Here is a 26,729-nt window from a genome sequence, read left to right as displayed (position 1 = left end):
TAAATGCCCTTCAATAGGACACTAGTCCATAATGATGCAGGGCTGTACAAAGAGGAAAAATTTGCAGGTATACATGTGAATGTAGAAAGCACCTTGCAGAGCAGTATATATAATGTGAAACTGGTTTTATATAAAATGAATATATGTGTGCTTAGGAGCATTCTGGAAGGATGCATACCACACTGTTAATATGGCTATTTTGGGGGTGGAGAGTTAAAATGGAGAAAGGATGTAAATATTTATTTATTCATGAGAGACACAGAGAGAGAGAAGCAGAGACATAGGCAGAGAGAAGCAGGCTCCTCACAGGGAGCCTGATGCGGTACTCAGTCCTGGATCCCAGGATCACAACCTGAGCCAAAGGCAGGTGCCCAACCACTGAGCCACCCAGGTGTCCCTGTATTTTTATTTTTTTAATAAAAAAATTTTTTTAAAGATTTTATTTGTACACACAGCATGGGACTTGAACTCATGACCCCTAAGATCAAGAGTTGTTAACTCCACTAACTGAGCTAGCCAGGTGCCTCAGAGACTTATTTTTATGTTACAAACCTCTAATTGTGATGTGGCATTGATAATTTTTTTTGTCATAAGTATATAAAATTATTTTAAAACTACCACAGATAAAACAAGACCACTAGATTAAAATGTCATCCCTTTGCGGGGGCGCCTGGGTGGCTCAGTTAGTTAAGTGTCTAACCACAGCTCAAGTCATGATCTCAGGGTCCTGGGATTGAGCCCTGCATCCAGCTCCCCACTCAGCGGGGAGTCTGCTTATCTCTCTCCTTCTGCCCCCCTCCCCTTGCGTGTGCATTCTCTCCATCTCTCTCTAATAATAAAATCTTAAAAAGATTCTCTCCTTCTTTCCCCTACCCCCCACCCCCCGCCAAATGTCACCCCTTTGGGAAGCACTTAGTTCTGTTGTTATCTTTGACAATTTTTTATTATTTTAAATACTACTACCTCTCATACTATATTGTAATAATTAGTACTCTGCGCTTATTAAAGTCAGGTACTCTCTGTTGTTATCTCTTAATTTTCTTTTTTCTTTCTTTCTTTCTTTCTTTCTTTCTTTCTTTCTTTCTTTCTTTCTTTCTCTCTTTTCTTAAGATTTTATTCACTTATTCATGAGAGAGAGAGAAAGATAGAGAGGCAGAGACACAGGCAGAGGGAGAAGCAGGCCCCACGCAGGGAGCCCGACGCGGGACTCCATCCTGGGTCTCCCGGATCATACCCTGGGCCGAACGAAGGCAGGCGCTAAACCGCTGAGCCACCCGGGCTGCCCATTATCTCTTAATTTTCAGGGCCTAGACAGTATCTCCATAGGAGATACTTAATAAATGTTTGAATGAAAAAAGAAGGTATGGGTAAAATATTTTATGAATAATCCTAATATTTACAGCAGTTAAAAAATATTATTTTTGTGTTCTGAGGCCATCTCAGGGAGTAAATTTCTGCCTGATTAAATTTCTATTTTCCTTTTCCCAACATTCCTTGAATTTCAGTCATAGGACTAACCTTTCAATTTAAACTCTTTGAAACACTAAAGATTATAGAATTATGAATGTGTTAAAACTATGTTGAGTTTAAATATCTTAATAGCCAACTCTTTATAAATCACTACAGCATTGCCTTGATAATAAATCTAGCAGGTTGGTTTTCTGTATGGAGAAAAGTTCCATTTAAACCTTCTTGCCCTTGCCTTTCATTAGGATTCTGATAATCCTGACCTTCGAGACCGGGGCTATATTTATTGGCGCCTTCTCTCAACGGACCCTGTCACAGCCAAAGAAGTAGTGTTGTCTGAGAAGCCACTGATTTCTGAGGAAACAGATCTTATTGAGCCAACTTTGCTGGATGAGCTCATCTGCCACATTGGATCTTTGGCTTCAGTATACCATAAGCCTCCCAATGCTTTTGTGGAAGGAAGTCATGGAATCCATCGTAAACACTTGCCAATACATCATGGGAGGTAAGCAGATGAGCTAGATTTTGAGTGAGAAGTAACTGTTTAGAACAGAGTTGGTCTTCCTCATGCTTTTATAGTCTAGAAAAGAACTTGCTGTGCCATTTTTTGCAAACCTGTTACACTGCCCTGGGCGCTCCATCTGAAGACCAGTGACCACAAACATAATAGGTGAAAGGCCTCTGTGTGTTCTAAACTGGGAGTAGATAAGATAATGGCTTTAGAAAATGGTGAAAACTTCTAAACTGGTAAGTTTGAAACTTGCTTAAGTCTGCAGATGGCTGGGATCCCTGGGTGGCGCAGCGGTTTGGCGCCTGCCTTTGGCCCAGGGCGCGATCCTGGAGACCCGGGATCGAGTCCCACATCAGGCTCCCGGTGCATGGAGCCTGCTTCTCCCTCTGCCTGTGTCTCTGCCTCTCTCTCTCTCTCTGTGACTATCATAAATAAAAAAAAAAAAAAAAAAAAAAAAAGTCTGCAGATGGCACTGGAAATCTTCTCAGGGCTGAAAATTTGGAAGAAAGCCTATATGTACCTTTAGCTTTCTTTTCTTTTTTTCCTTTCAGATTTTATTTATTTGAGAGCAAGAGAACAGGAGTGGGGAGGGTTGGTGCAAAGAGAGAACCAGACTCCCTGCTGAGCAGGGAGCCCAACATGGATCATAACCTGAGCTGAAGGCGGCTGTTTAATTGACAGAACCACCTGAGCTCCCCTACCTTTAGCATAACTTTGGTTGAAGTGTATGGATAAAGTTAGCAAATACTTATTTTATGCTATAAAGCTGATAATGAAATAACATTTGCAGGATTGTTTTATAAAAGCAGCCTAGATTCATTCCTTCTACTGGCTTTGGGCTTTGTTTTTTTTTCTAGCTCCTTAAAGGATAAGATTAGGTTTCTTGCTTCCTGAGGTGGCCTATGTTGCTGTTATCTTGTTATCTTCCTCTTAGAACAGCTTTTGCTGCATCCCAAAGATTTGGGACAGTTGTGTTTTCATTTTTATTTACCTCTATGTATTTTTTTTTTTTTTATTTCTTCTTTGATTTCTTGGTTGACTCATTCATTGTTTAGGAGCATATTGTTTAGCCTCTGTGAATTTATGTTCTCTCCAGATTATTTATTGTGATTGATTGCTAGTTTTATAACATTGTGGTCAAAAAAGATGCATGATATGATTTCAGTCTTTTTGAATTTATGAGACTTGTTTTGGGACCTAACACGTCTGTTTTGGAGAATGTTGCATGTGCACTTGGGATACACGCAGAAATGTGTATTCTGCTGTTTTTGAATGAATGTTTTGAATATATCTGTTAAAAAAGCATCTGCTCCTGTGTGTCATTCAAAGCCACTGCTTCTTGTTGGTCTTCTGTATGGGTGATATATCCATGATGTAAGTAGGGTCTTGTCCCCTGCTGTTACTGAACTACTGTCAATTTCTTCCTTAATGTCTAATAATAGTTGCTTTATGTATTTAGGTACTCCCATATTGGGTACATGGATATTTATAATTGTTATATTCTCTTGTTGGATTTTTTTTTCTTGTTGGATTATTTCCTCCCATTAGGTGGTGTCCATCTTTGCTTTTTGTTATAGTCCTTGTTTTAAAGTCTGTTTGGTCCAATATAAATATTACTACCCTATCTTTCTTTTTTTTGCTTCCATTTGCATGGTAAATGTTTTTCCACTCCTCTATTTTCAGTCTGCATGTGTCTTTAGGTCTGAAGTGAGTCTCTTGTGGGGAGAGTATATTTGGCTCTTGGTTTTTTGTTTTCTTTTTTAAGATTTTATTTATTTATTAATGAGAGATACACAGAGGGAACGAGAGTGGCAGAGGCAGGAGAAGCAGGCTCCATGCAGGGAGCCTGACATGGGACTCAATCCCGGGTCTCCAGGATCAGGCCCTGGGCAAAAGGTGGTACTAAACTGCTGAGCCACCTGGGCTGCCTGGCTCTTGTTTTTGTTTGTTTGTTTGTTTTGTTTTGTTTTGTTTTGTTTTTTAAGATTTTATTTATTTATTCATAGAGACACAGCTAGAGAGAGAGAGAGGCAGAGACACAGGCAGAGGGAGAAGCAGGCACCATGCAGGGAGCTTGATGCGGGACTCGACCCAGGTCTCCAGGATCACGCCCCGGACTGCAGGCGGCGCTAAACCACTGCGCCACCCGGGCTGCCCGGCTCTTGTTTTTTTAATCCATTCAACCACTCCTTGTTTTTTTGATTAGAACATTTAAACGGAGTTGAGATGCAGCAGTGCTGTTCTAAGAGGGAAGATTATAACAGTACCTTCCTGAGGCCAATTTAGGAAATAAGTAAAATCCCAACCTCACCTTATACCTAAAGCAAGTAGAAAAAAAAAACAAATCACAAAGCCAGTAGAAGGAAAGAAATAATAAAGATTAGAGCAAAAATAAATGAAATAGAGACAAAAAAAATAACAATAGATTAAGGAAACCAGGAGCTGGTTCTCTGAAAAGATCAATAAAATTGATAAGCCTGGGATCCCTGGGTGGCGCAGCGGTTTGGCGCCTGCCTTTGGCCCAGGGCGCGATCCTGGAGACCCGGGATCGAGTCCCACATCGGGCTCCTGGTGCATGGGGCCTGCTTCTCCCTCTGCCTGTGTCTCTGCCTCTCTCTCTCTCTCTGTGTGATGATCATAAATAAATAAAAAATTAAAAAAAAATTGATAAGCCTATAGTCAGGCTCATCGAAAAAAGGAAGAGAAAGGACTTATTTAAAGAGGAAAGGGCAACATCCAAGCAAATGTTTATTGATATTCATTAGCCCTCACATGAGTTGAATCTGGTTTTAGGACAGATGCTGTGATTTTTACTGAAAGGAAGTTGTGGCTTCATAAGGATTAGGCCTTGTAACAGTAGGATGTTTCTCTTGTAGGCATGCATATTTAACCTACATATGACCATTTGACTAATAAGTACACCACCTCCTAGTCTGTTAAGTTTGGGTAATAAATAGGGATTTTCTTTTTAATTTGGCTCCGTAACCATATTTATATGCAATTTAGATTACTTGTGATAAGTAATATCACAATATTGATAGCTTTTGACCCTTGGGAGGGGAAGTGAAAAAAAAATCAAATAAAAACAACCCTTTCTTGAACATAAGGAAAGAACCAATATTTATACTAGAAAAAGAAACAGGGTCAGCCCCGGTGGCACAGCGGTTTAGCGCCGCCTGCAGCCCAGGGTGTGATCCTGGAGACCCAGGATCGAGTCCCATGCCAGGCTCTCTGCATGGAGCCTGCTTCTCCCTCTGCCTGTGTCTCTCCCCCTCTCTCTCTCACTCATGAATAAATAAATAAATAAATTTTAAAAAAAAAAAAAATTTTAAAAAGAAAAAAAAGAAACAATCTCTTACATAAGATCTTTATCTGATTAATAGTCTTTAATTTGTTACCTTCACAATTCCTTATGTGGTTCCTTTTTAGACAAAAAAAAGGATTTTTGGTCCATTGTGCTTGTATTATCTTTTTTTTTTTTTCATGTATTATCTTTTCAAAGGAAACACAAATGCATAAAAATTCCCTTTGAAATAAACGGGGATGATATATTGCTCCAAATGGTATATCTATAATAGCACAGACATTACCTAGCTCTCTTCTGCAGCATTCAGTTAAGAAGGGATAAGGATCTGACATGAAATACAGCTACACTGTAAAACCTTACTCTGCCTCTTCTAGAGATCTAAAAATGCTTACTTAACTAAATCTTTTAATATCTACTCGGGAAAGCAAAAAGTGCTTTTCAGTTGGGTATTGCTTACTAAAACTTGTCAGCTGCTCTGGGCAGCGGGGAGGTGAGAGGGTAAATAGTTGCCTAATTTAGAAAAATCTCACCTTTTAAAAAATACTGCTTTGATGACAATTAGGCAGTTATTTCCAGGAGTTTACAATGGAGAACATTTTCGTGTTTTCTTGTGTTTGTCATTTAGAAAAAATGCATAATGGTTTGCCATCTTCTTGTTGAAACCATGGAATCATTTACTTCTTTTCATCTCTCTTTTTCTTTCTCATGGAAAATATGTGCACTGTTACTTCTTTTGCCTTCTGCGTAGAGGTCCTGATAAACAATATGACAGAACACTTCTTAAATGGCACATGTCATGAGATGATAGAATTTCGTGTTCAGAGAACATCCTTTATAGAGATTTCATGTATTTCTTGGCAGGTGCATATGAAATTGCTTCCCTCTTTTGACTTCTTTATTAATTTTTGGCTGTATATGCTCCTCTTCCCCCACTCTAGATACTTCTCATCTTGGTTTCCTTGACACTTTTTGCTCCTAAGTCATCTTTCTTGGATTGTTTTTCTGTCTTTAATCTTTGCTATTCTGTGTTCGTTCTCTTTCTAGTCATTAATCTTGAATGTGTTGCGAGGCTCATTCTGAACTTGCTCTCTCTGTGCTTCTCTTTGTATTCCTTTCTGGGACTGATCTACTAAGCACAGCCACTGATGTATTACAAGGCTTTTCCATTTTATACCATGTTTTCATTTCATCCTGCCTAAAATAGATCCCTGTGTTTGGGTAACATTGTTACCATTTTATGATGAGGAGTCTTTGTCTCAGAAAAGTTGTCACTTGCCCAAGATCACATTGTCATTTTTGGAGCCAACATTTGATCTCTGTCTGCTTACTCTAGACCGCCTACTACTCCTCCTGCCACACTCACGGTGCTCTGCTGATTTCACCTGAGATGTGTGTCTGATTTCTTCCCGAACTCTGACTGCCAGTCCCTTGTCCTTGGCTGTTTGACTTCTTTTTTTTTTTTTTTTTTAAATAAAGATTTTATTTATTTATTCATGAGAGAGAGGCAGAGACACTGGCAGAGGGAGAAGCAGGCTCCATGCAGGGAGCCCAACATGGGACTCGATCCCGGGTCTCTAGGATCACACCCTGGGCTGAAGGCAGGCGCTAAACTGCTGAGCCACCGGGGCTGCCCTGTTTGATTTCTTCACTTGTGTCTCGTACTTGAAATTTAACAGTTGAGCACAACATTTGTTTTCCCATCATCCTCTGGCAGATTCCTCTGTCATTGTGAGGAGCATCAGCAGTCTTTTTACTTCTTAGTTTTTGTTTGTTTATTCTGAGTTTGATTATTCATTTTTCTCTCTTTTATGTTCAAGAAAATATCATTAATAGAATTTTTACAGTAATTTTTCTTTGTATTGTATTAATCTCAGAAAACATGCAAGATAGAGTAACAAATTCCTGTCTACTCTTCACTCAGGTTCAGCAGTTCTTACTATTTTGCCAAACTTGTTTCATGTATCTCCCCCACAATGTTTTATTTTTTGAGGGAGCTGGAGTACTTTAAGTCAAATCCCAGACTTCCTCTCATTTTACCTTTACTTGGTATCTCTAACAGATAAGGACTTAAAAAAAAAAAATCACAGGGCACCTGGGTGGCTCAGTGGTTGAGCATCTGCCTTTGGCTCAGGTCATGATCCCAGGGTCTTGGGGTTGAGTCCCACATTGGGTGCCCCATGGGGAGCCTACTTCTCCCTTTGCCTGTGTCTCTGCCTCTCCTGAGTGTCTCTCATGAATAAATAAATAAAATGTTAAAAAAATCAATAAATTATCCAGCCTAATTAGAAATAATTATTTAATATTACACAAGCAGTCTTAACTATTTTTAGATTTTCTTAATTGTCATTCTCTATTCTCTTTTAAAATTTATCTAAGTTTGGTTTTATTTTGTTTTTAAATGTTTGAAAGAATTCAGAGTGAAGCTGTCTGAGCCTGGAATTTTCCTTGTGGAATTCCTCCCCCCTCTTTGAAATTATATGCCATTTATGATCATCTTAATAGTGCACTAACCTTTAGTGTGTAGCTCAGTAGACTTGTATATATGTATACAATCATAACCACTACCTTGATCAGATATTTCCAGGACTCTAGAAGAGTCCTCATGTCCTTTTGCTGTTAATACCCACTTACCAGAGATAACCGTTGTTTTGACTTTCGTCACAATAGTTTTGCTTATTTTTGAACATGATATAAATCAGTTATCTGTTTCTGTTTATTGGTATATAGTATTCCATTGCCCACATATGCCACAATTTATTTATATTTTCTGTTGACGTACCTTTTTTCAGTTTGGGGCTCTTACAGATAAAGCTGCTATGAATATTCTGTGTATGTCTTAGTAGACTTACATACTTCTCTTGTGTATACACCTAGGAATGGAATTGTTGGATCATAGAAGAGATGTATATTTAGCCTCGGGAGACGTTGCCAGTTTTCCCAAGAAGTCCTACCAATGTAGTGTATATACAATGTGTATATATAGTGTATATACAATGTAGTGTATTCAATGCAGTGTATAAGAGTTCTAGGTGATTCACACCCTGAGGAGCACTTGGGGTTGTCAATCATATTAGTTTTTGCCATTCTGTGAGATACGGGGCCTTGCTTTACTTTGCATTTGCATTTTCCTGTTGAGTGAAGTCCAGGTCATCATTTTTTTCCTTTCATACTTAATGTTTTCTGTAGAAACTTTTATCTACTCCAAGGCCATCAAGCTACTCTCCTAGGTTTTCCCCTTCACATATATGTCCACTTTGTCTCTTTAATTTTTATTTTGTGAGGTACAAAAGTCAAGGTTCATTTTTTTTCTCACACAGCTATCCAGTTGACCCAACAACATCTACTGTCTCTTGGAACTCATCACTTGCTTTTTATTTATTTTTATTTTATTTTATTTTTTAAAAAGATTTTATTTATTTATTCACAAGAGACACAGAGAGAGACGCAGAGACACAGGGAGAGGGAGAAGCAGGCATGATGTGGGACTCAATCCCGGGACTCCAGGATCATGCCCTGGGCCAAAGGCAGGTGCCAAACTGCTGAGCCACCCAGGGATCCCGCTTTTTATTTTTATGTAGCAGTTGAGATTACTCTTTCCTCATCTCCATGCTCATTTTTCCACCTTTAGTCCATTTGAGACACAGCTGTTAGAGGGATGTTTCTGAAATGTTACTTTTAGTTCTTTGTTCAACAAATCAAAGTGATTCTGTATTGCTTATCATAAAAAATTAATTTTTATCTCCCCATCTTCTGTTTCCCAGAATCTTAATCCCAATCCCTGCCCCTGCCAACATCATTTTTTACCACCTCTACTGTCAGATTGTTCATTTCTGTGCCTTTGCACAAACCATCCCTTCCTTTAGGGGAGGTCTTTCCCTGGCACTTCCTCATAACTGTGCTATTCTTCAAACTCTAGTCATAAAACCATTCTCAGAAGCTTTCAGAATCAGTCCTACCTGGCTTGTTTTGCTTGTCATCTATATCCTGTCCATATGCAGACACTCATACAGTACTCATTTCTGCTGTTACACAATGAATATGCTTTGCAGTCATCTTGTAAATGCTGCTTTTTGTTGTTGTTTAAGTTGAGGACAGGAGATATATTTCCTTTTTTAAAAATATAGCCCCCCCCCCAAAAAAAAAAATATAGCCCCAAGGGACGCCTGGGTGGCTCAGCGGTTGAGCATCTGCCTTCGGCTCAGGGTGTGATCCCATGGTCCCCGGATCGAGTCCCACATCGGGCTCCGTGCATGGAGCCTGCTTCTCCCTCTACCTATGTCTCTGCCTGCCTCTCTCTCTCTGTCTCTCATGAATAAATAAATAAAATCTTAAAAAATATATATATAGCCCCAAGGTTCTCATTACAGTGCTCTGTCATAGTGTAGGTACTCAGTTAAAATGGACTGACTGATGTTACATAGTATACATTAATTTTCATTGTAGCAACTATTTATTTTTATTTATTTTGATAAAAATAAGAATTGCTGTCATCTCTTCATGTGCATCAACAAATGATTATGAAATAAGTTTTTTAGGGGTGCCTAACTGGCTTAATTGGTAGAGCATGGAACCCTTCATCTTAGTGTTGTGAGTTTGAGCCCCACATTGAGTGTAGAGATTGTTTAAAAATAAAATCTTTTAAAAAAATAACACTGCTAAAAAAAATAAATGAATAAAATAAAGTGTGTGGGGATTTTTTGGTGTTTCTTTTTCCCTTCCTCCTCTATTTTCTGGATCTGACATTCACTTGTTGCCTTGTTATTAGCATGTCCTGGGTGAAAGTGACTTTTTTTCTTTTCCCCTCTTTGTGTGTGTGACTGCAGCACTGATGCAGGTGACAGCCCTGTTGGCACCACCACTGCCACGAACCTGGAACAGCCTCAGGTTATCCCCTCTCAAGGTGACCTTCTAGGAGATCTCTTAAACCTTGACCTTGGTCCCCCAGTCAATGTGCCACAGGTGTCCTCAATGCAGATGGGAGCAGTGGATCTCTTGGGAGGAGGACTAGATAGTCTGGTAAGTATTTTTCTTCCTTCATTCTTTCTTTTGGTTATTTTTCATTCTTGATATGCTGAAGAGCTTTAAATTACTCAGCTTTTTAGAATTAGACCTTTCCTTGATGAGCAGAGCAATGTCCTTTGATAAAGGACAGGATTATTTGTCTTCATAGAATTAGTTGATACTGTCAATTAATTAATTAATCCTTATGGGGCATGTTTGCAGTTGTGTACAAGATTGTTTTGTTGTCTTGCCTGTAAACAGAAGCTTGATATTTAGCCAACCTGTTGTTCAGCACTCTTTAATATTTAGTATCTTTTCCAGAGCTTATTATTATTCCCGCTTCTTAACTCTGGAGAGCCCCTATAATTCCTTTTTTCCTTGAACAGCATATAAATGACCTCATAGAGATCATCCTGTTTTGAGGCTTTCAAGCCTTTGCCTTTTTTTTATATTTTATTGGTGTATGCCCTAATTCTGAAAGGTTTTGAGGCAGCCATTTGAGCCATTTGTGTAAAAAATGTACCTTTATTCCAGTTGGGAGGTACTGCTTGATTGGTTCTTCTTGTCCCCCTTCTTCCTCCCACCCATACTTCCAATTTAATTAGCTTCCAGGATTCTAATAATAAAAGGCTCCAAAGTCTAGAGTATCTGTGAATATGTGCCACCAGTGGAACTAAAATTAGTTTTTGTTGCTGTACAAAATAAATGAGAAATATTAAGGATGACCTTCCATCTGTGTAGAGAAGGCTGGAAAAATAATAGGTCACATCACATGGCTCCCTACAAACCAGGTTTTTAATTGTGGTAGAATTAGAGGGGCTCTTTCAGCTAGACATTTGTACATGTTTTTCTCCAAAGATGCCCAACAAATTTATTTCCCAACATCAGAAATTGGAAGACATGCCATAGATATGAAAATATATGTTCTCAGAGATTACATAAACTAAACAGCCTCACTTTCTGCTACACACACCAGCATTTTCTTTTCTACCTTAGGAGCAGCATTATGTCTGGGATTTATGCCAGCCAGTACAGGTACATTTAATTCTTGGCTGGCAGAGGGTCTAGGGTTACAGTCCTCTCTCTGTGGGTTGTGCATTTTAGTAATGGAAAGTCACTGTTTTCAGAGCCTGTACACTGACCAAGCTCTAGACACCAGCTCATAAAAATGCAAATAACATTCCTTATTGTGTTTCTTGGGAATATTAGCATTTGCTTTTCATACTCATTTCTTTAATGAGTGGAGTTGACCAATTATATAAGGATAATATAGTTTCCTCATATAATTGTCATGGCTGTCTAGCCACCCTGTAGACTCAGAAGAATCTGTGGAGTCTCTCAGGGGACTAAAAATGAATACTGAAATATTAATGGATTCTCCCAGAAATCCCACATAACCTTTGAAATAACTCTCCCTGTTCTGTTGACACATCACCCACAGGTTATGTGTTATGTTCTCTTCAAGTTTATGCCTTAACAACCCTACTTATTAATATATCTGGCAGCTGACAACATGATGGACTCACTCTGAACCTAAAAATGACATTTAAGCTTATAGGATGGAGGGGAGAAAGAGGCCCTAGATTTTAATGTTGTCTGGCCCAGGATTTTATGCTCTTGCTTCTTGACCCACTTTAGCATGGAAGGAAAGAGCCATGGTATTTCTGTGTGGCTTTGTATTAGCAGTTGCTGGCCCTTAACACCCATGAGTTTTCTCCTTATATTTTGCTTAGCTATCCACTCCTCTATTAGGATTCCCACAGGTATTACTTTAAATAGAAAAAGTGCCACATTTTTAGGTTGTAGTAGCCAAAGTCACACATGGGCCTTTTTCTTTCTTTTTTCATAAAGGATGTTCTTTTTGGGTTGGGGAGTACATTATTTTTCTATTTGTTTTTTTGTTTGTTTGTTTGTTTTTTCTATTTGGATTTATAAATATTTTACAGCCTTTGCTATGTAGGCCCATTAATGTTCCTGTGTAACTGTATTTTACGACTTCTTGACTTCAGGATTCAAAATGGCATACTTGGTGTTATAGCCCTAGAAAGTCATGCAGTTTTCAGCTTATTCTGTGATATAAATATATCTCAGAAATAAAAATGAGTAAAAAGCTTTTCTTTTTGCTTTGGTCTGTATGGGGTTAAATATATATTCACTCAGAGAACTAAGATCCTTTTAAGAGAACATCACAAGGAAGGCCTAAATCTGACTGTGTGGAAGGTGAGTTTCCAAGGCAGCTGTAGTCCATGCTGTTTTTAAAATGCTTTTATTGTTCTTTTGTAAATTATCTAATTTAAAGAGGGAAATAGTCCTCGAAGTTTTTAATCTATATAGATAGTGCTGTTTCTTGAATGATTCTTTTCCTTATAGCAGTGTTTCTCAAACTATAGTGTAAATCTATATAAATTCTATATATCTCCTAGAGATCTTGTATAAAGCAGATTATGACTTAGTTGGTCTGTAGTGAGACCAAGGAATCTGCATTTCTAACAAATTCCTGGCTCCATGGGCCATATTTTGCATAAAGCCATAGCATTTCTGGGACCACTGTGAACCACTTCAGTTTGGTGCTTGAACCATAGTTTTTGGTAAACCCAGATGTCTTTTTCTCTTGACGTCAGCAGTAAGCACACTCCTGGAAAGAGAGTCCCTCCTCTGCCCCAAATTGAGGGAGAGCAAGAAACTCCTGAAATTATTTTGGATAATAATTAAAGAAGGAAAGGTCCTTCTTTTATTCTCTAAGAAGAATAGTGTTGCTGGGAGTCATAGCTTTTCATCCAGACCCCGATAAAAAAAAATTGGCCTGGGTTAGAGTTACATGTTCACCTGGCAAGGAGATTACCTTAGTGTTCACTTCAGAAGGGCAGACAGTGAGGCCTCTATGATTTCTACTGCTTTTATTATTGCCAACAGAACCCTACCCATAGGGGTCAGTGGTGTGCTGCTAATGAAGTATGGCAGCTACAGACCTTTTATTTAAGCTTTGGGGTTCTCAATTACAGCTGCAGAGTTAGTCCCACATTAGTACCATAAATTAAAAAAAAAAAAAATTATCGAGGTGCCTGGGTGACTCAGTTTCAGCTCAGGTCTTGAGATCAAGCTGAGTCAGGCTCCACACTCAGAAGGGAGTTGGCTTGAGATTCTCTCCCATGCCCCCGCCCCTATCTCTGCTTATATATGCTCACACTCTCTCTCTCAAATAAATAAATCTTAAAAACAAAATTGTCAGTGTTTAGGCCCAATCCTAGAGCAATTAAACAGAATTTCTGGGAGACGGGACCTAGACATTGATATTTTGGAAAGATAACCCAGGTTATTTTTATTTTGTATCCAAGGTTCAGAACATTGAGCCAAAGGAAGTTCCAAATGGAGATAGGTAGAGATGTTAAAAATTGAACTCTAAGCCAAGACAATGATTTCTACCAAAGAATTATGTTCTGATGAGCCACTTCAGTACCTCCTACACAGCAGACCTCTCTGACTTTACCTCTGTTCATTCCCCTGCCCCAGGACATTTTTATTGTATTTTGCAGTTAGGTAGTCCAGCCTATCAGAAATTGGCCAAAAGTCGAATTTGACCAATTTAGATTTAATTGCTCAGTCCCAGGGTTCTTTCTACCTCTGTTTATTTTGCATAATTAGAGATTGAAAGTCATTTTTGTATTTTAGATTGTCACTTATTTCTCTGTTCCTCTTTTTTTTTTTTTTTTTTTTTTTAATATGAAAAGAGAGAGTATGCACACAGGGTCAGGCAGAGGGGCAAAGAGAGAGGGAGAGAGAGAATCCCAAGTATGCTCGTGTTCAGTGCGGAGCCCAACATGGCGCTCAATCTCAAAACCTTAAGATCATGACCTGAGCTGAAACCAAGAGTTGGACACTTAATCAGCTGAGCCACCCAGGCGCCCCTCTGTACTTCTGACTTAAAATTTGCATATTAACCAATGAAAGTTATTCTTCTCACATACATATACCCTCCATGCCTCCTAGTTGATTCTTATTTATATATTGTGGAGGCAGGTACCTTTGAAAATCATTTGATTTAGGCAGAGCTTCAGATTTTAAAAATGGAATGCTTTTTCACCATAGGACTCAAATCAAAATGGGTTTCTTCCATATTCTTTTCATTCTCCTTACTGAAATATCCTCATTTTTAGTTTCTGCCTATCTCAGCGTATTCTCTTTTGCTTGAACTCTGCAGATAGTTTCCTCTTTCTGTTACTATAAACTTAACTGTCACCTTGATGTGGATTGATTTTAGTGAAACTTACGTGGTTGATGTGTTCTACATGTAAAGCAGGATAGCAGGATCTAAATATAGGCTTACAAAGTTATTTGAGTCTTTTTGTTTCTTCGTTTCAGAAATCTTCTATGTGTTTTTTATGCCTCTCATGTGGAACCTAAGAAAGTGCTCATTCTGAGTGTATAACTTTTCTGACCGTTCAAATCCTATTTTGGTGTAGTGTGGGAGGTAACCTGATGTCCATGTTCATAACTCTTGCATACATGTTATAAAGATACATTATTTGCTAATAAGTCTGACATCTGTGAGAATCACTAAAGTAATAATTGAATCTTGATTTTTTTTTTTTTTTTTTTTTTTTTTTTTGTCAGCTTTACTTTCAGTGTGTCAGCAGAGGCCTTGGTTAAAAAGGCTTTTATTCATCCAAGGTGCTGTGCATTATTCTATTATTCTATTTAGATAAATGGTGCTATTTTGCATCAAGACTGGAAAGGAAGCATTATCCAGAATGCCTTTTTCTTTTTGCTGACAAAGGTTTTCCATCCAGAAAAATGTCCTTTCAGTGTGCCCAGCTGGAGTAGTGTAGGCTAGAGGAGAAACTGCCTTTTCCTAACTGCAGTGTATGTTTTTCAAATCCTCCCACTCTATCTGTTGTTGTTTTCTCTCCAGTGTAATTAATGTACAGTGTTAATGTCAGGTGTATGATATAGTGATCCAGCAGTTCTTTACACTTTTCAGTGCTTATCATGATAAGTGTACCCTCCTACCCTGTTTCTTACAAGTGTGTGTGTTTTTTTTTTTTTAAGAACAGATTTTTAAAATCTTTTTTAAAGATTTTATTTATTTATTCATGAGAGAGGCAGAGAGAGAAGCAGGCTCCATGCAGGGAGCCCTATGCGGGATTCGATCCTGGGACTCTAGGATCACGCCCTGGGCCGAAGGCAGGTGCTCAACCGTTAAGCCACCCAGATGTCCTATCTTACAGGTTTTTATTTTTACCTTTCAGAAAAAAAAATTTTTTTAACCTTTCAGAAATTTTAAGTCTGGTACTATTTCAGTGATGATTGTAGTTGTTTTAGCCCATAGGACTAAATACCCAATACTGAGTTTCTATTTCTGTTCCAGTTTCCTGTGCTTAGAACTTTTATAATTTCTAATCCCCAAAATAACTCTGCAAGGAAATCTGTATTGGGCCCCATTTCACAGAAAACAGAAAGGTGACATAGCAAGTAAGTCTCAGAGTCAAGATTTGAATCCAAGACTATCCTGTGATTCCTCCAGTTTGTTTGTTATTGTCATCGTCTTGAATAGAGAGTCCAGTCTGACTTAACTTTGGTCCTTCTCAAATGAGTGTACACAGTCTCTGGAGTACACAGTGGAGTACAGGATGTAGAACAAACCTGACTCTCCCATCTTGCAGTGTCATTCTTCTTGATGGTAAGGATTGTAAATACAGACTAAACACTGCTGTGTTAAGGTTTAGAATGTAAAATTGCAGAAATGCTTATCGTAGAACTCACAAGGCTTGTTTGCCCTGCGCCTTTTCTCACTGTACCTCCCCAGTGCTCTGGGTATATGCGTTTGGGCTGGCTTGCCACTAGGACACATTATGAAAGTTTGAGAAAGACGAGAAGTGTATTCATTTGTGAAAAGAGGGACTAGGTAAGTTCATACATCTATCTTGCAGCAAAAGGAACAAGATCATTCATTTTACCCTCTTGTAAGCAGAGCTGTGAAATCTTATCTTCTCATCTATTGGCAATGAACTGTGGTATGAGACACCACTGCTTTCAGAGCAAATAAATGATGCACAGTGCATTCTTCTGCTGAAAACTTGCTGTCAGAACTGCTCAGACAATAATATATTTCTTTTTTAGAGAGGACTTTGGCTTGGGATGAGGGCTGGCCTTTTTTTTTCCTTGATTGGTTCCATTCCTGTGTTTTGGAAATACCGATGCTGATAGGTTGTGCTAAGCCAGTTGATGCAACCATTTCTTCAGCCTTCTGTCCATTTTGTGATAATTTTCTCCAATAAAATGATTCATTTCAAAATTATCTCCCCAAAAAGTAATACTGCCAGTAGCCCTGCTTATGTGGTTAATAGAACATTCATTCACCGAATCATTATTTGAGTGCTGATTCTATATCAAACTTTATTCTATATACTAGGAATATAGTTGTGACTTGTCCTTGCAAGCTTATATTCTAGTTGGGGAAGAGAGATGAAACGATATAGTTGGATAGTAAGTATTGCAAAAGAAAATGAAACAGGTTGCATAACTTCTGTGGATTTTTACTCTACTCATCATGGGGTTCTGTCAGGCCTAAGAGACTGATAGTGCCACATTCTTCTGTTCCCTATTCCATCTCAGGAAGTATTCTCTTACATCTTCCTTGTTTTCTTTTGATATAAACCTTTCTTTTGATATAAACCTTTTTTTCCCATCAAACTAAGGAGTCTTTGGATGATTTTATATGATCATAACTCATGCTATTCCACATCAAGTCCATTCTTAGCCATCAGCTTATTTAATAGCTTTTGCATGGTTACAGATTCTTTTCACCAGTTTGATTAGTGAAATTTTATGATGCTTTTCTGAATAGCTTTTTGAAGATCAAATTAATATTGGCAGCCAAACAGCTGAAAATTACACTTTTACCTAGGAGATGATATGTACCTTCTAAAATCTGAAACCCTAATAGGAAGAACACAGACTGCTGTTTTTGACACCAATAGGATTTGGGTCTAAAATTCTTTGTTTGTGGTGGTAATCACTGTGTACTATTTTTACATCATTTATTTTGACTCCTGAATAATAGAGCTGTTGGTAAGCTATATAACTGGCAGCATTCCTGTAGACTCCCATTAATTAAACCCATTCTGAAAAGCATCAAATGAAAAAGGTAATAACTAGACAGGAACAAAGAAATTTCTGAGCTTAAGATCTGTACCTCTAATTAAGAGAATGTCTTCAGATATTCAGCACCACAGGTTTAGAAGAAGGTAGGTGTATTTTGGATGAGTCTGATATATGTACCTGAAAGGGGCTAACCAAGATCAGCCATTGTAATCATTTGTGGGATTTGGAGTGGAGGGGGTCTACTTAGTGGCCATCTCAGTTGATACTCTTTTATAAAAGACTTTCTTTTCTTGGACTCAGGTAGACTTGTTGCCTTAGAGAACCTTACTCAGGAGTTCTCCCTCCCTATTTCTGTTATTGTAGTATATTGTCATTGGATGAGGCTGTTTCCTTTTGGTATCTAGCTGAACTAGAGCTGTGGGCAGGCTCAGCTTAAACTTTTGGCTTAACCTGACTCTGTTGCAGAAATCATGTAACTATGCTGAAATCCCTTTAGCACATAAGTTACAATAAGTCACCATGAAATCATTGTTTTCCATCCAGTTACTCGATTTCAACACTGCAAGGACATATTACTATGTAGTTGAACATGAACTGAGCCCAATGCAGCACTACTTCAGGAATGGTAAAGTGGCCACTCTTTGGCAGTAGCCAAATGTTTAGTAGTATTCTCAGTGCCATTTAAGGACTACAACTACCAGGATTTAGATGAGGATTATGAGAACCAAACCACAATGGCTTGCATACCACTAACCATGCCACCATTTAGACTTGGATATCAGCTACAGACCTTTAGGAAAATTCTGCTCAATTTTCAGCGTTGGAAATATTCTTTTGCTAAGATTGGCTCTTTGCTTTTCTACATCTTCCTCTATCCTAACATTATTTTCTTCATGGAGAAAATGGCAGGGAATCCTGGGAACAGCGGGAATTAGATAGCTCCAAGAGACACTTAAAACACGGTAGCTAGACAGCTAAAATGGAGATTGAAGCCATGACCTGCACACCTAGCCCTTTCACTCGGCTCTCACCAGCTCACTAGGTAACAGATACCACTGAATTTTTACAAGTCCTCAGTTGGCTGATTTTGTACCCTACCTGATAAGTATGACCAGGCAGATGACTCTTGTCTGACTCCAGATAATACCAACAACTGAACTGAAATGGTTAATGGCTTGTCCAGGCCAACACGAGAAGAATTTCTCTGTATTTTATTCAGCTTTCCAGCTTTCTTCTTTCTTTTTCTTGATTACTACCTGCATCATCCTGCTTGTCGCTGTGAACAGGAAAGACCATTCCCTGGGTAACTGCCTCCCATGCTTGCTGACATCTCTTTATTAGTCACTCCTACCCATCACTGTGCTATCACCCCTGTCATATTTTCCGAGATGAAGATGATAACCTTCCTCAGGAGCTTCTTCAGGCAAAAGGAAAGATGCTGAATAAAGTCTGAGTAAGTTATAGATTTTCTGGGTAGCAAACATGTTTTGAAATTATCCTTTCCCTTTGCTCTCTGGACATAACGACACAGGTGAACGTTTATATTTTTGGCTACGTGTCTCTTAATACCCTTTGGATTCTGTCTCTTAAGATCAGAGTTCTTGATTCTATGTTGAGGCTGAATTGTATCTGATACACTAAACATAAACATGGGACTATTGGGATTGCTTTTCAATTTCATGTTTTTGAATGAAATTCACAAGCAGCATGGTGGGGAGAATACATTCAGATCTTATCCAGCTAAGATAATGTTCATACAATACTCAAAGATAACAAGAATGAAATCTAAGAAAGTATGGGCTATACATGGGCTTTACTTTGGAAGTAACACCACCAATGAGTGTCTTTTCTCAATGCCTTTTATTGAATTTAGCCTATTGGATAAAACCACCATTTCTCTTCCAGTGTATTTTTTCTTTCTTGCCACTGAGTGCCAACCAGGTACATACAGAATTCCATCTCTATTAAGCTTGGCTTATAAGCCTGGCCGGAAGGGAAGAGAATGGTTGAGGGGAAGAAAGGGTAAGCTCATTAGAAAGTCAAACCAGATCAAAAAGCATCAGGACAAACAAGATATTGTGCATCCTCCTCTTCCTTAATTAAGGGTTTTGGGTTTTTTTCTTCTTCTCCAGGTCTAGCTTTCTTTTTATTTAGGTGTTAGCTCCAAAGTCATTTTCAAACAGGTAAATCTTTTCTGATTCCAAACATTAGTTAATTCTCCAAAGCATTGGTTCTCAATCTTTTTTATACATTAGAATCACTAGGAGAGCTTTTCAGAGTTCTGATGCCCAGGCTCCACCCTAGAACGGTTAAATCACTACCTCTGGTGGGGTGCCTGGGTGGTTCGGTCAGTCAAGCCTCTGCTTTTGGCTCAAGTCATGATCCTGGAGTCCAGGATTGAGCCCCCCTGCTCAGTGGGAAGTCTGCTTCTCCCTCTTCCTCTGCCCCTCCCCCTGCTCTTCTCTCTCTCTCTCTCTCTCTCTCGCTTACTCTCTCAATCTCTCAAATAAAATCCTTTAAAAATCACTACCTCTAGGGGTGAGAGGCATCAGTATTTTTTTAAATGCCTCCCACTATACACACACATAGGTGGTTGATTTAGGTATCTAAGGTTGAAAACCATAGTTGATAGGACACAACCGAAGTAGTTATTAGTACTCTTAGAAAGTTTAGATCTTATGAAACCTCCCAAGGTTTTATGAAGGAGAAATTAAAAACTAAAGACCTAAAGAAAAAAAGAAAAAAAAAAAAAAAAACTAAAGACCTCCCTGCCTTTAGTTAGCCTGCCTTTGCAAACTTAATTTCTGTGACCTTTTTTCCCCCACACATATCTACTCTGTGCTCACTCTAATTGCGCTACTCATTCTTCCTGATCTTGCTTTTATTCATGTTTTTTGCAGCGTTTGTGCATGCTATTTGCTTTTATAATCCCTTTTTGCTTTTATAATCCCACACTACCACCTCTTGTAAAGCTTTTCATTATCCTTCAGCCAAAAGGAGGCTCTTCCCTTCAGTACTTCTCTTTTTTTGCTTTAGTTCATTCTGTGTAGTTTTGCATTCATGTTTTATTTCTCCTGCCAGTTTGCAAAGTCTGGATCTTATTTATCTGTGTATTCCACTCATAGTTTCCTGTATCCAATTGATGTTACTTCAGTGTTTGTTTGAATAAAAGGTGGTTTTCTGATGTCATGCTACAGATGTGTGCCATTACAGAACCGGAGAGAAAGAAAGTGGATGTGTGATATTTTTTCTCTTTGCTTTCAGACTTTGCCAGTTGAATTCTTCATTGTGGTGACCTTTTCATTTATTTACACATGTGCTTTTTGGCTCATTTTCAACCGTTAAGTAATCTTCTGGAATCAGGTTCTAGAAATGGCTCTTCAAGGTTTGTAGTGCTCTATAACTTAGCACAGAGAATGGTTATTAATGCTGGTTACAAAGCACCTGCCCAGCCCGTTTTCTGTCATAGTAGAAACAGTTTTGTCATAGATTTTGACGTTTTTCAGTATAGATTATTTTTTAGATTTTGGCAACACTGTTTCATGTATTTTTTCACTAAGAAGCTAAATCCTCTTTCTCAAATCCTGAAAACCTGTAGAGTTTTGCTTTTTTTTTTTTTTTTTTTTAAGATTTATTTATTTATTCATTCAAAGAGTGAGAGAGAGGCAGAGACACAGGCAGAGGGAGAAGCAGGCTCCATGCAGGAAGCCCGATGTGGGACTCCATCCCGGGTCTCCAAGATCACACCCGGGGCTGCAGGCGGCGCCAAACCGCTGCGACACCAGGGCTGCCCGAGTTTTGCTTTTTAACATAACCACAACACAAAGATTTCCAAGTTTTTACCACTAAATGACAGATAATAAAGGAAACAGTGTTTGTAGAGCAGACAAGGCATTTGGTGACTCAAAGAGGAATTTCAGACGCACAGTGAGAACTAGGGAAGAGACAAATGTGAAACTGTAGCCAAAAAAGGTGGTGTTTGCTTTTTAAACAGCACTGTTAGTTGTGTATATGTATGTTTTATGTTTCTCCATGCCAGCTATTTTCAGTTTCAGTTCTTCTTTAATACTTTTGTCATGGAAGCCTGACTTCAGGGTGAATTATATTAAAGCCCTGAAGGGGAAAAAGGCCAGATTAAGACCGTATGGAATGGTTTTCCTGTCACCTAGCTAATTAAGTTCATCTAATTCTCCAATAGTTAGCATCCTTTTACATGATCTCCAGATAAATCACAGCATTCTCCTTAGTACTATTGATTGAGAAAGAGATTTGAAGCATTGCATGCCTTCCTACTTCCTCCCCAGGTAGGATATCTTCCTCTCCCAGCTGTTTTCTTGCTTAGGAAAGTTCTAAATTCTAAAAATCACTCTTGTTCCACCTATAATTTTTGAAGCTTGAAATTGCTCAATACTGATTTGGTTCCCACTTTCTCAGTAGGATAGCAGGTTTTTTAGATCAAAGCACATTTTAGTTTTTCTTTGCTTTTCTTTTTTTTCCTCCCTTAAATTTCATTTTAGGGGAAAAAATAAAACACTTTCAAGACATTATTGCTTGGAGGTAGAGCTTCTTGGAATATGTAAATTCTTTAAATCTGGTTGAGGTTTGTGCCTGTGTACCCCAGTGGGAAGATTGGATCTGAAACATCACTGAGATGTCCCAGCTCCATCTTCTTTCCAAGTTTTCTCAGAACTCCCACACAGCATCAGTACCACTACTCGGTTCCCCTAGGACATATTTCTTTGTAATCTAGAATTTCTTTAGGCTTTGGGAGTCCAGTTGAACAGCATGTATTCCCAGCAACTTGGTAGAGCAATTTACAGATTCTATATGGGCATCTAGTACTTAGCTAAATGAACTCTACCTCTCTCTCCTCTCTCTCCTTTCTCTCTTTCAGCTTGGCAGTGACCTTGGCGGGGGCATTGGAGGAAGTCCGGCAGTAAGTGCCATCCATTTTTTTCACCATGGGATGCGCTGCCCCCTGTTTGATGCCTTTTCCTATGCACACATTCTCAGACCAGCCACCGCTGCTATCTAGCATTGTACACCAAAACCTCTATAACAGTATATGAAGAGTAGAAAGTAGCATAGGGTTACTTGGATTCTTCAGAGGCATACACCACATGTGGTGTAGGGACATCTTTAGGGATTGGCACTCTGGTGTCTACAGAGATCTTTGTCTTCCTGACATTAAAGAGCTAAAGGAAATGGAACCTCCCATCTTGACTGGAGAATGCTCTTATTCTCTAGTATCATCTACAAAGAACTTGAGAGAGTCAGCTGGACTCAGAGGGAGACTCTCCTTGTAAGTGACTGAGATTGGGGGGTATGAATATCCCTCTTCCCCCCCAGGAGAGTTTCCTACTAGATATTTATGCCTAAATGGGAAAGTAAGACTTGTCTGCACCCAAGTGGAAATAGAACTGCTTTCTAAGTTGGATGCTTCTTCTTTCTATAGAAACAGACTCCCTTTGTTAGGGTATCTGTAGGCCTTTTGCACAGAATCATGGAAGCTAAAATTGGAAACAAACAGAAAAGATCTTGGATCACTGTGTTCCTGGTCCTACTGATTACTTTGTGTTAGAACTTCTAAAGAGTGTTTGTATATTATCAATGATGAAAAAATAATCGTGATGATTAAAAGGACAAAGAATATACTAATTCAGCTCCAAAAATTTGTAATTATGGTGTGTTCTTATTGTTTGATCAATACTTCTGAAATATAGAGCAACATGTTAAGGGCTATTAATCTGTTCTTCCTGGTTTTCCACTCCCCTTCCCTTTTTCCCTGCAGGTGGGACAGTCATTCATCCCATCATCAGTGCCTGCAACCTTTGCTCCCTCACCTACTCCTGCTGTGGTCAGCAGTGGTCTGAATGACCTGTTTGAACTCTCCACGGGAATAGGCATGGCACCTGGTGGATATGTGGCTCCTAAGGCTGTAAGTAAAGCAATACTTCCGTAATGTAGAACACCTGAATTACTTAACATGTTTTATTACTTCCCCTGATCATAAAGCCAAGGGTTGGGCCCTTATCCTACAGGATTTAAGAAGAAGATGAAAAGTAGCCTGAAATTTAGCAATAAGAAACACCATAGCATCCATATTAACTATTTTTATAATTAGACTTAAAATTGGAAATCTTAAATATTTGTATTTTGTTTTCTTTTTTTATTTTTATTTTTTTAAAGATTTTATTTATTCATGAGAGACATAGAGAGAGAGGCAGAGACACAGGCAGAGGGAGAAGGAGGCTCCATGCAGGGACCCCGATGTGGGACTTGATCCCGGGACTCCAGGATCATGCCCTGGGCCGAAGGCAGGTGCCAAACTATTTTCTTTTTTTAAAGATCTTATTTATTTATTCGTGAGAGAGACAGAGAGAGAGGCAAAGACATAGGCAGACAGAGAAGCCGGCTCCCCGCAGGGATCCTGATGTGTGACTTGATCCCCAGACCCAAAGATCACGCCCTGAGCCAAAAGCAGAACTTAACTGCTGAGCCACGCAGGCATCCCTGTATTTTGTTATCCTGTTTAGAAATGTCTTGTTTGTCAGTATTGAAGTCAGTCTAGTGTGAATCCAGTTCACAACACAACAGCAAGGGCCAGAGGGTGGGGGTGGGGGCAGATTATAGTGTAGGGGAGTAACATTCTTCTCATTTCTTCCATTCCCTTTTTTGATTGGTATTATATACAAATTCTAGAGTGCTGTTGCTCACAATTTGGCTTTCATGGATTTTAGTGTACCTTTTTAGAGTCCTGATTTAGGTTTCTATCACTGGTGCTTTTCTAGTCTCAACCTTGCTTAATGTTCTACTCAGACTGAATTTCAAAAGTGGAAACTCGATGTAAGTGAAGCTTATTTCAGCCTCAGAGTATAGTGCCATCTTTAGCTAGGCCCAGTTTCTTATAATGATGCCTTTCTGAGGGACAACATGCCTGTTTGTTTCCTGAATTCTTTACCCTGCTCTTCTGACTCTAAAGGATCCCTACTACAAAAATGTAGACCAGTTGTCCATTCCAGGGGTCATAACTTTTTCTAAACAGCTGTTGAATAGAGTAACCAAAAACAGGATTTAAAACTGAGCCATAAAATTTTGGCACAATTCAGTAACTTTGTTGTGAGGTTTCTGTATTGGGTGTTATCCCACAGACTTTTAATTATTGGTTAAAAGATTATCTAATGCATTTGTTTAGTAACATTAAAGTAATACATACAAATGACAAGTTTAAGTAATGTAGAAACAACAGATGGAAAATTAAGTTTCCTCACTTTCCCATAAATAGTCACTATTACTTTCTTGTGTGTCCTATGAAAAGAAAAGGATTATCCATATACCTATATGTCTGTGTCCTTTAACAGTACTATATCAATGGAATATACTGTTTTGTGTCTTGTTTTTCTCTGTCATATTATTTTGAATGTCTGTATCCACTGTATTGACGTGTCACAACTTATTTAATCATTTTCCTGTTGATGGACATATAGTCCATCACCACCTTTTTTTTTTTATCACCCTTTTTTGCTATTACAGTGTTGCAGTGAACATCTTTATATATGCATATCTTGGTAAATATATATATTTTTTATCCTGGTGTATTTTTGTAATTATAGCTATAGGATAAACCTGCAGTGTGCTTGATCATTTAAACACTTTAAAATAGACGTTCTCAACTTGCCTTCCAAAAGTTAACATTAGATTATATTCCCAGCAACACAGTACAGAGTGCCAGATTGCTTATATTTTCCATTGAGTATTATTGGTTTTTAGGATTTTTGACCCTCTGATAGCTTATGGTTGTTTGATTTCACTTTCTTCTTTCCTTTTTTTTCCTTAATATGGCTAAATATGTTTTCATGTTTATTCAACCACCCACTGAAGCTTTGGTATTCTGTCTGAGATGGTCAAAACAGTTCATAAATTTCCTGATTTTTTTTTAAGATTTATTTATTTTTTTTATTTTTTATTTTTTATTTATTTATGATAGTCACACAGAATGAGAGAGGCAGAGACACAGGCAGAGGGAGAAGCAGGCTCCATGCACCGGGAGCCCGACATGGGATTCGATCCCGGGTCTCCAGGATCGCGCCCTGGGCCAAAGGCAGGCACTAAACCGCTGCGCCACCCAGGGATCCCCAAGATTTATTTATTTTTAGAGAGAGCAGGGGAAGAGGCAGAGGCAAAGGAGATCTCCAGCTAACTCCCCGCTGAACTCAGAGCCCAACTTGGAGCTCATTCTCATGACCCTGAGATCATGACCTGAGCCAAAAATCAAGAATCAGACACTTTACTGATTGGGGCACCCAGGTGCCCCCCCACCTTTTAAATTAACTCTTACATTCCAGGAGTATCACAGGTTTTAGGATCAGAGATGGGTAATGGATTATATTTGAGAAGATAGGCATTCAAACTACTTAAACCACATCTAAGTCCTGTTTACCAGAAGCTATAACAAGAGTTCAAAAATATACATAAGACATGGTCCTTGCCCTAGAGATTACTGTTAATGGGTATAGTGATGAAAAAAAAAAAAGTCTTCAAAGATATAGATATGCTGTTTTCATTAGTAGATTCAGTTTCTTCCCTTTTAAGTCTTTTACCAAAGGTGCTAATAAACACACACACACACACACACACACACTATACTCACTGGAATTTCTCTTTTCCTTATGTATACACATTTGGTAGCAGTAGTCAAGCAGTAAAATGACCAAGTTGAATAGAAGATGGAGAACCAGCCAGGGTTATTCATAGACTTTTCTTGTGGGTTTGGCTTGGTTTAGTTTGGTTCTTCAATTGAGAACAGTCTCAAAATTCAGAGAATATGACTTTATCCAGAGCCTTTGGCATCTGACTTGATATTTATAGTATAAAAATCACCAGTTGCCCAAATAAGTGAAGTCTTAATTTCATCTTTCTATATTCAAACAAATAGCATCAAGATAAATCTTGCGTGGTTCCATTGGGTTTTATACTGTCTTTTAGGTCTGGCTGCCTGCAGTAAAAGCTAAAGGCTTGGAGATTTCTGGAACATTTACTCACCGCCAAGGGCACATCTATATGGAAATGAACTTCACCAACAAAGCTCTGCAGCACATGACAGACTTTGCAATCCAGTTTAACAAGAATAGGTAAGAAGTCTGAGTCCTCGGCTCGATTGTGAAGCAGCATTGTGCCTTGTGTCCAGCAAAATAATGTTCCATTTTTAACAATGCGTTAAAAATTCTCATGTTGGCAGATGTTGAATGTAGAGTGAGAGCTGACTTTTACATTCTGTTTACTTGTCAGCTTCCATTCTGGAGGCCTTAGAGAATTTTGTTGGGAAACTCATCCATATGGAAA

The 26,729-nt window shown here is 38.6% G+C and overlaps 1 protein-coding gene across 4 annotated transcripts in view; it reads left to right on the top strand.

Moving 5' to 3' along the window:
• Positions 1–26,729, top strand: part of AP2B1 (adaptor related protein complex 2 subunit beta 1) — a 131,291-nt gene that overhangs the window by 60,055 nt on the left and 44,507 nt on the right. For 3 of the 4 annotated variants that reach the window (XM_038548091.1, XM_038548092.1, XM_038548094.1), the window contains exons 13-17: positions 1,713–1,972; positions 10,109–10,301; positions 22,282–22,323; positions 23,179–23,325; positions 26,373–26,518. In XM_038548091.1, coding sequence (XP_038404019.1) covers positions 1,713–1,972; positions 10,109–10,301; positions 22,282–22,323; positions 23,179–23,325; positions 26,373–26,518 — 788 coding nt within the window. The remainder of the gene's footprint in view (positions 1–1,712; positions 1,973–10,108; positions 10,302–22,281; positions 22,324–23,178; positions 23,326–26,372; positions 26,519–26,729) is intronic. The other variant, XM_038548093.1, reaches the window with a different exon arrangement.

The sequence above is a fragment of the Canis lupus genome, chromosome 9 (genome assembly GCF_011100685.1).
Source record: "Canis lupus familiaris isolate Mischka breed German Shepherd chromosome 9, alternate assembly UU_Cfam_GSD_1.0, whole genome shotgun sequence".
Classification (NCBI taxonomy): domain Eukaryota; kingdom Metazoa; phylum Chordata; class Mammalia; order Carnivora; family Canidae; genus Canis; species Canis lupus.
Note: the sequence above shows the minus strand (reverse complement) of the source record. Positions and strands in the feature narration are given on the sequence as shown.